The following is a 12,712-nucleotide window of genomic DNA, read 5'->3' on the forward strand; positions in this document are numbered from 1 at the left end:
TAAAATAGTGTAGTGTGCAGGAAAAAAGAATTAATAAAAATATAATTTTTCTAGTCAAGTTTTATGGTTATGGTTTTATGGTTTTTACGTGTGGAAAAAATAATTGATGTCTTATATAATGTATATAAGATTCAAGATTCAAGAGAGTTTTATTGTCATAATATTGTCATAATAATATGTATTATATAATATATAGACTATATAATAATAATAATAATAATAATAATAATAAAACAAAAATATAATAACAATAATAATAATAATGTTATTATTGGTATGATTAAAATACTGCATTGTGTGGGGGAAATTAATTAATACAAATAACTTGATTAAAGTAATACAAATACAATTTAAGGAACATATAAAATAGGCTTTCTGCGTTGTTTTAAATTGAATATTAATTATTTTATATGTCGCGCCTTTCACAGTGACCTTGCCCCGCCTCCTTTGCCATTGTCTCTCTCTCTCACTCTCTCTCTCTCGTCTTTATTTGCGTGGGACTCTCTCCCTCCTCCTTCCATTGCACATCCAAAAAGACAAAAGATAGAGAACACGAAGCCTTGGTTTTTAAAAAAGCTTTTAAGCATGGCTTTCCTCAAGTGCCTCCTTTCTGTTAAGAACGAGCTCATCCTCTTCTTGGCTCCACTTATTCTCCTGCCATTGCCTCTGGTGATCGGGACGTCGGTATGTACATAATTGATTTTTCAGTATAGAAGAGTTTGAATAGTTGCTTTAAAGTGCCGAGAGTTTGTCTTTTTTAGGACGCAGACCCTCTTTTAATTAGTGTAATTGCCGTTCATTAGAATTATAAGATGCGTTTTCTTGGCACCTGTTGTCATTTTGTATGAAATGAAATACATGAAATCATAACGTACAGTGCTGCCGGATCCCCCCACCCCTCCCGTGTTATTTTAACTCCTTGTTCACATGAGGGGGTCTTGCCCAGCGTGGGAACCCCGCGTGCACGCTGTGACAACTGTGACACGCAGACACGCACACGGCCTGCACTGTGTTGTCATAAGACTTCCGAGCTGCTTGTTCATATGAACAAACTGTGCCGCCTAAAGAGATAGCCATTCACGTTGATAGTGGATCCTTTAAACTGTTTATTGCGCATCAACAAGTCAACAAAATAAAAGTCCTGATAGCGTTAAAGAACAAGCACCCTTTGAACCATCATAACACACTTTCAATTATGTAAGCGTTAATAACGACAGGGAGGGCGCAAATAAGCACACATGTCACATTTTGCCAACCGTTTTTCTTACAGTGCATCTTCTCAAGGGACGGGACTGTAGAAATGAAGCTTCAATATACTTTGGAGTAGTCTGTGTACAGCTTGTATAGCAGAATTGATTTACTATCTGATGGAAATTGTCTAAAAAACTGGCAACACAAGTGAATACCAAAATAATTATGTCGTCGTGGTAGCGTGGGGCTGCATGAGTGCTGCCGCCACTGGTGGGCTGTAGTTCTTTGAGGGGAAATTGAATGAATGAATTTCAATATGTACCTTGTGCGTGTATGTTTTACATGCAGGAAGCAGAATGTGCCTATGTGATCATTCTGATGGCGGTGTACTGGTGCACCGAAGTTCTTCCGCTGGCTGTGACGGCCCTGCTCCCAGCGCTCCTTTTCCCTTTGTTTGGCATCATGGAATCCCAAAGTGTGAGTAAAATCTCTGCATCATGCATAGCATTACATGGACAAAAGTATTGGGATACCCACAAGTGAAAACGGTATGAAATATTGTTAGTATAGTACTTTACAAAGGGCCTGCTGGCCCATCATCTCTGTTCTAGTTCATTCCGAAGGTGTTTGATGGGCTTCTTCCACACCAAACTCATCCAGATACGCTCCTCAAACTGTCTTAAAAATCTTAGTGACTCAGAAGGACTTGCACATCTCTTCATTGATCACACCCTCCCTGCATGTTAAAAAATGTACACAGTTCCCTCCAAAAGTACCAGAACAGTCAAGCCAATTCCTTTATTTTCGCTATATACTGAAAACATTTCCATTGGACACATTAAATAGGCTAAAAGCAATCCAGTGTAGGTCAATATATGGTAAACAAGCTGAACAAAAATGATAGCTGACAAAGCAAATCAGTGTCATATCTAATTATATATATAATTAATAATGCATTTTATTTTATATATGGTGAGGGCCAATAAAAACGAGACACATTTCAACATTTATTTCCAGGTGTTTACATCTGGATCTGACATAACTTGGCAATTTAAGTAAAGGATGCTCCCAAACTGACTGGGAGGTCCTTCATCATGCAGCAAGACAAGCGCCTAAATCACACAATGAGACAATGACAATAGAGGTGGGCCTCAGTTCACGGCGTTCCGAGTTTCGTATTTCCGTGGTTCTGCATGCACTCCCATAATTTCCTCAAAAATATTTGGCTGGTAAACAAGAGACTCGCTCGAGAACTAGTTACAGCGAAGTGCGCCACGGAAGAATATACTATCTGTGGCCCGTGCGAAGCCACACTGCTATCAACACTGGACTGTTGCGACCATCATTAAGGATAAAGATGGTATTGTAACGTCATTTGTGAAAACTCCCACTAGTCCCAGTGGCCAATCCACCCCTCTTTTGCCTAAATGAAGCATTTTCGAGCATAAAAATGGCTAAATGAACTAAAATACAAATATAAGATAGTGTAATAAGAAGACGCATTGAAAGCACTGTCGTATTTACGCTGGTCACTTAATGGTGTCAGCAGGTGAAGCATACAAACACCAGACTTGATCACAGGAACAACAGGGTTTTGTTGCAGATTTGAATGATCTCAACGTAACATAATAATCATAATCATAATAATAACACAGGCTACTGTTGCGACCAGCGAAAATCCAGCTAAAATTCACTCAGAACCCCCGATGTCACTTCCCGTCCATACATCCGGAACACATTTATTGTAAGTTCAGTAGAAGTTTCGTATAAGTTTTACGATTTTCACTAATTTTAACTACTGTATTGGGTAATTTGAGTGTAAAGGTGACAATAGGTGTGTCATTCCATGTCTAGAGGGCTCTAATCATGTTAAAAGCCATATTTAGAAGGTTGTAAACAGGTTTGCTATGCTCTAACTACGAAAATATTCCATTTATAAAGAAGGAATCCTACTTTGCGGAAATTCACCTTTCACAGTCGGGTCTGGAACCAATTAAGCGCAATAAACAAGGGATTACTGTATTGATTTACTGAAAAGGACTTAACACACAACCATTGCTGTCTAAATATCTGGCAACACAATACTATAATAGAAAATTGTCGACAGTCAAGCATGGGGGTTGTAGCGTCATGGTCTGGGGGTACACGAGGGCTGCTGGCATTGGGCAGCTGCAGTTTATTGAGGGAAAAATGTACTGTGACATTTTGACACTACACTGGCCAAAGTATGTTCAAGTTTTATTTTTCTAGTATTGTCCTTTGAGAAGATGTATGGTAGTAAAAATGGTTTATGAAATGTGAGGGGAGTACACACGTTAGTGAGACACTGTACTGTGCTTTCTAGTTATATTATCTTCTGTCTACTTATACAAAGGACAGTGGTTTGTGACAAAACCCGGCGTGACTGAATTCAGCAGAAAGCCATGCAGGGCGGTGTTATTGCAAGGTGTATCTCAACACTTTTGTCCATATGACTGACCTTTGACCCTGCCCTTTCAGGTGTGCATGCAGTACCTGAAGGACACAAACTTGTTGTTTGTGGGGGGTCTGATGGTGGCCGTCGCCGTTGAGCACTGGAACCTGCACAAGCGTATCGCTTTGAGGGTTCTTCTGCTAGTTGGTGTGCGTCCGGCACTGTGAGTTGCATAAAGAGCCCCACATCTAATCAGATATCTGCCAAGGAAGTTATGATTTTATTGGCATGATTCAGTTGATTATGTGCAACTTCCTGGTTCCAATTTTAGGACATTAACTTGGATTTCTGGATGGGTATTCTTCCAAGGACGTTCCCATTATTCCTTATCCAAACGTTTGCTTCTTCCAACGATTCACATTTTCATGAGAATCATCTCCTCTTCCAAATAAGTTAGAATGAAATTGAATTGTGTTTGCAGGGTAAGATGCTTTGACGGCAGTGAGGTTAAAGCAATTTCACGTAAGATGCTTGTATCACTTTCAAATGTAATTTGTTGCGCTTTTGTAGGACCACCAACCAGGGATTCCGATGACATTCTTTCAGTCGTTAGTAAGGCTCATGAGCCCCTCTGCCTCCTCTAACATGCAATATTTTGCAGGCTTATGTTGGGTTTTATGAGCGTGACGGCCTTCTTGTCCATGTGGATCAGTAACACAGCCACCACAGCCATGATGGTGCCCATTGTCCAAGCAGTGCTGGAGGAGCTCAACAACAGCGAGGCACAGATACCTCAGATCCGGAGCTCTGAGGAAAACCAGATATCTGATGTGGATGGCAAGCAGCCTCCGCAGTCGGAGAAACAAGATGATGCAACCGGTGAGACATCTTTCAGGATTGATAAGAATGACAGCAAAACTCCAGGAGGATCTACAGTATTATGTTCTTATGTTGCTCTCAGACGTGGTCTTTTTTTGAAGGCCCTGTGATTGTGACTTTCTTGGATGCTTCGGTGGAGGTGACCAGGCATAAGAAGGCAGCAGAAAGACTGAACATGTGCAAAGGAATGACCTTGTGCGTCTGTTACGCTGCTAGCATTGGCGGCACTGCCACGCTGACTGGGACTGGTCCGAATCTGGTGCTCAAGGGCCAAATGAGCCAGTGAGTGTTGTACTATGACAATGTTCCATCATCTCCATTATAGTCAGTCTTATCCATGAAGGTACGTTCACCCTCATGTTGTTGTCTTCAGACTCTTCCCTGAAAATGGTGACGTGATTAATTTTGCCTCCTGGTTTGGATTCGCCTTCCCGAACATGATCCTCATGCTCACACTGGCTTGGTTGTGGCTGCAGTTTGTCTTTGTTGGATTCAAGTAAGTTCACAGGTGGTTGAAGTCGACTTCAAGAAAGTTCTACCACACCTTGAGTGGGATTGACCACGGAGGTGACATTGTGTTCTGTCCAGCTTTAGAAAAACATGGGGCTGTGGTGCTGTGAATACAGAGAAGGAGATCGCCGCCTACAATGTGATCCAAGAGCAGCAGCGTCTTTTGGGACCCATGTCCTTTGGCGAGATCAGTGTCCTGGGTCTCTTCATTCTGTTGGTGGTCTTGTGGTTCACACGGGATCCAGGCTTTGTGCATGGCTGGGCAACAGACATATTTAACTCCAAAGCAGAGTATAAAGCCTTTTCCAATTAAACACCTGATTTTTATTAGTTTTCACGCCTACCTCGTATGACATCATCATCTCTCCTCACAGGTATGTTACGGATGCTACTGTGGCGATCTTCATTGCCGTCCTTCTGTTTGTTCTTCCATCTAAACCTCCACGTCTCTGTTCATGGAGGACACAACGTTTTGACACAGGTTGGCTATCTACTATTCCTGTACAGTATATGTAGAAATCATTTTATAGTCTAATACTCTTAATACTTTACTGGCTCTCCAGTGTCCCATCAAACTTCAAGCTCCACCCCTCGTCTGCTCAGCTGGAAAGTTGCCCAAAAGAAGTTACCGTGGGGAATAGTGCTTCTTCTTGGAGGAGGCTTTGCTCTCGCCAAAGGGAGTGAGGTAGGTGGTAGTAATCATCACAAAGTGACAGGATGACATGGTGTTGTCTGTGTTGTCTTCCAGTGCCGTCTGAGCTGTTTCAGAAGGGGTGCTCTTAGTTTATCACAGTTGCTGACACTTGAAGGCAGTGCATAACATGCTGAATAGGACTCATTGATTCATTCTCCGCCGACACATGCATGGGGACAGCATGCAAGCTAAATCCATAGATCCTAGTCAGGATTCCAAACCAGAGTTTTGAGCTTTTTTCAACAAATTAAACACAAAAACTCTTGTAAGACACTAATTTGTGTTTATTCTGGAACATCAGACAACAAACTATCAAATTGTGACTAATTCTAAACCTTCATTGACATCACTGACTATGTTCCTCAATTCCAATTTTGTACTATTTTCAAATAATTATCTGATATCATGTTCCTCTTAGGTGTCGGGACTCTCCAGGTGGATGGGAGATCAAATGACCCCCCTGCAAAGCATCCCTCCCTGGGCGATTGCTATCATCCTATGCCTCCTGATTGCAATCTTCACAGAATGCACCAGCAATGTGGCCACTGCAACGCTCTTCCTGCCCATCTTAGCCTCAATGGTAATAAAAAAAAGCGTGTTTTTATTAACTAGATGCATTACTAGCTGGAGAATATGGCAGTAGTGGTTCAGTGAGGTGAAGTGCTTCCCTTTCAGCAGATTTTCCCCAATTGGAGTCCAGCATTCAAACCACTCCCAGTGGGAGTCTGCCTATTCGCCGCCTGTTTGGTTGCCCATCTAGTTGCTCATTCAAGCTGAATGTGTTTGGCCCCCTTCCCCGGGCCCCACCTCCCATTTGCACACTGCCAAACACGCCAATTCAGCCCAGGGCCTTGCAATGCAGACCACCCCGCCGCACGGGCTGAAGAATGGCATTACTGTGTGCCCTGGTCGAGCACTGAAAGTGAGCGCCAGAGTCTGGGTTGCAAAAGACAGCGGTACTGAGATAGAAATTTATTTCGGGTGAAGACAAGTGGACTCGCAAAAAAAGGGAGAGAAGGAAAAGAACATCTCATCAGTTACAAGTGGTTGAGCGTGAAGGGCGGTTGGTCACAGGATGTCACATCGTTTAATGCAAACAATTTATTTGTGGTCCTAGAATCAATTTTGTTAAAGTCCGATGGCCTCTTTTTTAAATTAAAAATACATCATTCACTCTATGTTTGCGTGTTTGCTACTAGGTTTACAGTTGAAAGTGTTGGCGCAATATTGAAAATTTGAGATCCACCGCAAATGAAGGCTGCATTTACTGTCTTTATGGGAACTCTTCAAGGAGGCTTGGCTCTGTCAATAAAACTCGTGTTTTTTTTTAGACTTAACTTAAAAAACTTAAAAAAAAACAAAACAATGATCTTCTAATCAGTTGGGGTTCAATAACATGCTTGTCGGCTGCAACATCAATAATCACTGCAGTGGATGTGTGCTACCGAGTTCCATGTTTTTCAACTTGGGTGGTGTATTTTAAGAACCTTAAATTATTGTGCTCTCGTGAGATCATGTGCTGTGGGACGTGCAAGTCACGGGAAGAGTAATGTTTACATCATGACAGTCTGCCATTATTGTTAACAATCTGGTGCTTTTCTATTTTGAATGCCGTGACTCAGTCCTGAGTTTGCGGGAATACATCTCAATTACACCTGCCTAATGAGGGTTTTTGTTCCAGCCAGACTACTTCAGTCAGCGGTCGCGGTTGCCAGTCGCGGCGGTTGTCGGATTTTGTTGATCTCTGTGTGTTTCTGCAGTCGCAGTCCATTGGAATGAACCCCCTGTATGTCATGGTGCCTTGTACTCTGAGTGCCTCCTTTGCCTTCATGCTGCCCGTCGCCACCCCTCCCAACGCCATAGTCTTCTCTTATGGATACCTCAAGGTTTCAGACATGGTGAGTATGACCTGTTTGCTTTGGTTGATGAATACCAGGCTGTCCACAATGAGCCTGATCTACTAAAATGCCCAAAAAAACGAGTGCTAAATTGCGTGATCAAACAAAAAAGTTGTACGTACTATTAGCGGGCATGTTGCGGGTGATCTACAAGGATTGCTTGCACAGTTTTTAACATGTGCAAAAAGGACGCAGACCGCCCTATATTTAAATAAGGTTTTTGCGTGTGGCACCAGCTGTCACCACGGAGAGTTTGGGAGACCAGAATGGCCGTAAAGGAGAAATGAGGTTTGAATCCATGTAATTGGAGGTCTTGGTGGAGGATGCATAGACATTGCATAGTCATAATAATGCGAGATTAGTCTATTTTGTCATTTAATACACGTTTTACACTACAACCTGTTAAATGATGAACTGTACGATTTATTAGATTATGATAGTCATGTGTACATGTGGAAAATGTACTTATCATTAGCATTAGCATTATCTACTTACATGTTAGTTAAGCCAACCAGTCATACGGGCTCCTACGGCCGGTCCACGTGCAAAAAAATGCAAGAAACGCACAGAGGGCGCGCATGCGACGTGCTGATTTTCGAGCCGTAGACTGGACGCCGACCGGCCTCTGTGGGCGCTTACGTTTTTTTCAGGTTCCAAGACAAACTTAAGGACTTTGTACGTCTTCGTGCGTCGTCCGTACAGCCAACGTGTGTCTTACATATGTTTTGCTGGTGTCAGGATTTCATTTTTTTCCCATACGTCGCACTTGCAGACTCCAATGTGTGTCGTGCACCACACGTGCACCCCACATACATAATTAGTGCAGCCAACGCAGGTTCAGATATTTCTTATGTGCTCCTTGCGTGTCCAGTAAGTCGGTCGTGTGTATGGTGAGAGTGCACCAATTGCATGAAAACTCTGGTATATAAAACTGCAGGTGTGCCTACGGCTTTGTTTTATATCGTTCATTGTATCTGTATTTGTAGTTATCAATGCATATGCTGTGTCTGTAATGTAATATATATGTAAATATATATTTGTATTTGATTCCTGTTGCATTGCACAGCACCCAGCATGAGGTCACGGTTGGTGAATAAAAACGAGCTACAAGCTGACTAAGTCTTTTAATAAGCGTCAGTAAGGAAAAGAACCCCCTGCTGTATGTATTACATTACGGAAGATTCTCTCAATCCGTCGTCTGTCATTGCATCGATGCTTTTTTTGAGCCACAATGGCTGCAGCCATTTGTGTGTAACGTGCCAGTTTGCGCCTGCCTTTCAAACATGCAAAATGGATTCCGAGTGCTTTTTTGCCCATCAGAGAGACACAATCCTCGTTACTAGATCAACTTGGTGCACGCTATTAAATTTGCACAAGTTTTTATACACACAAACCTTTAGTAGATCAGGCCCTGTGTACTCTATTTACCTGTCAGTCGGTCAGCCTGCCCGTCAGTCCAACCATCCATCTCTGCCTGTCTCTCAACCCGGACATTCCTCTCATCTTTCAGGCCAGGACGGGAATAGTCATGAACATCATTGGTATACTTTGCATCACTCTTGCCATCAACACCTGGGGCCGGGCCATGTTTCACCTAGACTCCTTCCCCACGTGGGCCAATGTCACGGCGCCATGAGGCTGTCCTCGTTCCCCTCCTTCAAGAAAGATCTCTGGGCAGAGCCACGACACGGTCCAAACTGGTCTGCGCTGCTGAGACACCAAGTCTACCACCGTGTGTTTTTTACCCACATCTGAGACAAGCTTAGGAGAGAAAGTGGTGACGAATCGGAAGAGGGACATGATTTAATTGCTATTAACACAACCAAAAATAAGGTCTCCTGCGGTATCTTCCTAAACAGTACAGTATGAACGAAATTAACAGTGACAGCAAGCCACGACAGCCTGTTCTTAAAAAGCCTGCTGATTAGGTTTCTAACAGCAATAATAGCACTATTGTAGATGCATTTATATGGCAACAATAGTTATACTGAACGTGAGAAGGTGAGCTATACGAAAAGAAACATCTCAACCACATGTTAAATGCTGCTTAATAATAATAAAAAGACATTAATAATAAATTTACATATAAAATCTAAGAAGGTTCCTGAGGCTCATCATGTGTTTGTTTACGACAAATTAATTAAATGCAGCTCCCCATAATTAATTCTCCACCGCTAATATTGAAAATGTAATGTGCAACTCCACTGAATTAAATATATGAGGACGATGTGGCAAATGTTGTGTATATAGTGATATATATAGTGAATATAACAAATAAAAACATTCCCTTTAACCACACATGTAACCCCTGTGAAGGGATTCGGTACTTCCAGCATCATTTGAACTTTGCTTATATGGTTAAAACAAAAGACATGTGCACATGACTGGAAACACATACTGGAAACATTTGTTAAGATCAATCAAATCAATGCTGTATGAGACATTTGAGTCACACAATGCAATGAAAAATGTCGAAACTGCTGTATTTTTTTTAACAGTTGTATTTATATATTTTCTTAAGATGTTTGTGTATGTAATAAATAAATTCCTTATTTGTGTTGCACATATTCCTGGCAAAAAAACTTGATTCTGACACTGAGAAGATCTCCCAACATGAAAAATGTTCCTGCTTTTAGTGGTTTGACTTCTCATCTACTGCTCTTGGATATTTATTTTTTCTCCCGACTTTCATATTAAAGTATTTCTGGAATATTCAAATGAATGTACAATGAAAAATTTTAACTGATATTGCATTTCCACACAAAAAAATGACATCTTTTAAGAGAGAGCACTGTAGTGATTTTATGTTTTAAGTGTGAATTATTCCAAAAAAAACACCATGATGTATTCCAATTGGATACAAATATAATTTGCTAGAACTTGTTACTTTAACTTGTGTGCCCCGCCTGTCGCCCGACGTCAGCTGGGATAGGCTCCAGCATACCTCCGCGACCCTAATAAGGAGAAGCGGCATGGATGGATGGATTGTTACAACATACGTCATGTTGCAATATGAAAGGGTTTCAAAAACAAGATGAACCATCACCACTAAGCTATTTCTCAACTACGTATGAACACATGCTTTTCTGCATAATTGTGCTTTTAAGGGTGTGTGTGTGTAGTCCCGTAAACACAGAAGGCTACGCTACAGTATGAGTAAAGCACAGTAATCCACAGCTGACAGGCAACTCCCATTGGTGGGTAGGTGGTGTGTGTCACAATGCTTTTTTTGGAGACTCTTGCGTAGGGTGAGGGCCTGCTAAATCACACTGTCCCGCTTGCTTTATTACTTTAAAGTGGCATAGACAAAGCCATGTTTGATGCTTTGATGATGATGCTTTATCGACAACACTATTTCTCAATTAAAATGGGAATGGAACAGTAGTAAAGCAGTTCTGATTTCTCTGAATCAGGCTCAAAGCTCAATACTAATCAAAAACAACTTCAAGCCTAAAATGTTACAACTGAAGTCTTTCGGACGAAACGTCTTCAGCAGACAAGAAGAGTGCAGTTGCGTCGATTCTCCCTTGGCGGACAAAGACAACCCTGCTTTTCCGTAAAAGCAGAGTGGAAGGCCATGGAAGTAGTACTGGTGTAGATCCCAGTAAAGGTGCAGATTCAGTATTTTGCCTCAATTCTTAAGAAAATGAATCAGTCTAATGCATCAGGTAAGGTTCTATGGTGGTCTATGGTCTTAGGCAGGGGTGTCCACACTTTTTTCACCAATGGTCACACACTGAAAAATGAACGGATGCAAGGGCCACTTTGATATTTTGTAAAGCAACAGAAAAAACTGCATCCCAGTTTTGTGATATAGTTGAAAAAGTGTATTATTAGTATGAATATTGTTTTTATTTTTTTAATTTTCCAACTATTTGAAATATGTTCTAAAATCAACTTTGTAATTCTTTCCTCTTATTTATGACTTTATTGCCATGTTATTGTAGCTTTGTATACAGATATTGTTTTTTTTATCATATTATGACTTAAAAAAAATACTTATTTTTTTTTATTTCAACTCGAGCCTAATAAGATAACATTTTTCCTTCTAATATTACGAGTTCATGCTTGTAAAATTGCAACTTTTTTCTTATTAGAATACAGTTTTTTTTGTCAATATTTTGACTTTATTGTCATAAAACTACAACTGCTGTGTTTTTTTTCCCCAACTATTTGAACGTTCTTATTAATTAGGACTTTATTCCCATAATAATGAAACAGTTATACTTATTAGTGCTAATAGTAATTATGAAAAATTAACCACAATAATAAGATTAATAATAGCTGCTAATAATCTTAGTGCCAACACCAGCATCATTATAATAAAAATACCAACATGACAATATCATAGATAAATCAGTGAGTTATGTGAGGAAGTATACGTAAACTTGGGGGACAGCTGAGGTATGGTAGGCCGCTCATCCGCCCAGCTCCCCCAAACCCTAAGTGTCTACTGTGCAGTTAAAATTGAGGGGCGACTTGAGTCTGAGGCATGCCAGGGGCCACACCCCTCCACACCTCCACCACACCCAACCATGTATGTGTACTGGTACAGCGAGGCAGGAAGGACAGGGACTCCACATGCCCACCCCCGAAACCTACCCGAACCAAGCAGGAAGGAACCGAGGACACACGGCCGACAGGCCACCCACTACAGCACAGAACCAGGGAAACCACAGGCTGCAGGCCACACCCCAGGGCGCACCCAGCTCGCCAGGGCACCCAGTCCGGCCTACCACCCAACCCCTCAGAAAAGGCCCCTCCAGCACCCCGACAGTGCCCATAGCACCAAAGTTTGTGGCCCCCAAACTGCCACGTGCTCTTTCTGTGAATATTTTTACTTTATTCTTGTAATATTACTGCACATTTTTTCCATTTTTGCTTTTGTTTTTTTAGTTTTCTTGTCAAATTAGATTTTTGGAATGTGCTTAGGGCCAATACAAAAACAGCAGAGGGCCGCAAATGGCCCCCGGGCCGTACTTTGCAACATACAAGTCCTCACCTGAGCACAAAACATCGACACTATATATTTCCAAAATACAAGGTCAGAAAAGCTCAGTGTGTCCACTCCATCTGTTGGCACCAGTGGCCCTTCACTCACCCGTCACACAGGTGGACAATATGTCA

General features: G+C 41.6%; 1 protein-coding gene across 1 annotated transcript; it reads left to right on the plus strand.

Moving 5' to 3' along the window:
- Positions 1-532: 532 nt before the first annotated feature.
- On the plus strand, positions 533-10,248 carry slc13a5b (solute carrier family 13 member 5b). Its single transcript, XM_054794258.1, has 12 exons — positions 533-684; positions 1,540-1,668; positions 3,691-3,827; positions 4,266-4,483; positions 4,585-4,765; positions 4,857-4,979; positions 5,072-5,284; positions 5,368-5,474; positions 5,557-5,678; positions 6,106-6,267; positions 7,448-7,585; positions 9,096-10,248. Exons 1-12 carry the CDS (start codon positions 586-588, stop codon positions 9,219-9,221), a joined length of 1,755 nt encoding a protein of 584 aa, XP_054650233.1. The 5' UTR covers positions 533-585; the 3' UTR covers positions 9,222-10,248.
- The last annotated feature ends 2,464 nt before the right edge of the window (positions 10,249-12,712 follow it).

Source organism: Dunckerocampus dactyliophorus, chromosome 12 (genome assembly GCF_027744805.1).
Source record: "Dunckerocampus dactyliophorus isolate RoL2022-P2 chromosome 12, RoL_Ddac_1.1, whole genome shotgun sequence".
NCBI lineage: Eukaryota > Metazoa > Chordata > Actinopteri > Syngnathiformes > Syngnathidae > Dunckerocampus > Dunckerocampus dactyliophorus.

Coding starts and splice junctions, on each gene's coding strand:
- slc13a5b (XM_054794258.1), top strand. CDS start 586: ATGGCTTTCCTCAAGTGCCTCCTTTCTGTTAAGAACGAGCTCATCCTC. Junction 4,980..5,071: donor TTTGTCTTTGTTGGATTCAA/GTAAGTTCACAG, acceptor TGTTCTGTCCAG/CTTTAGAAAAACATGGGGCT. Junction 5,679..6,105: donor CTCTCGCCAAAGGGAGTGAG/GTAGGTGGTAGT, acceptor TGTTCCTCTTAG/GTGTCGGGACTCTCCAGGTG.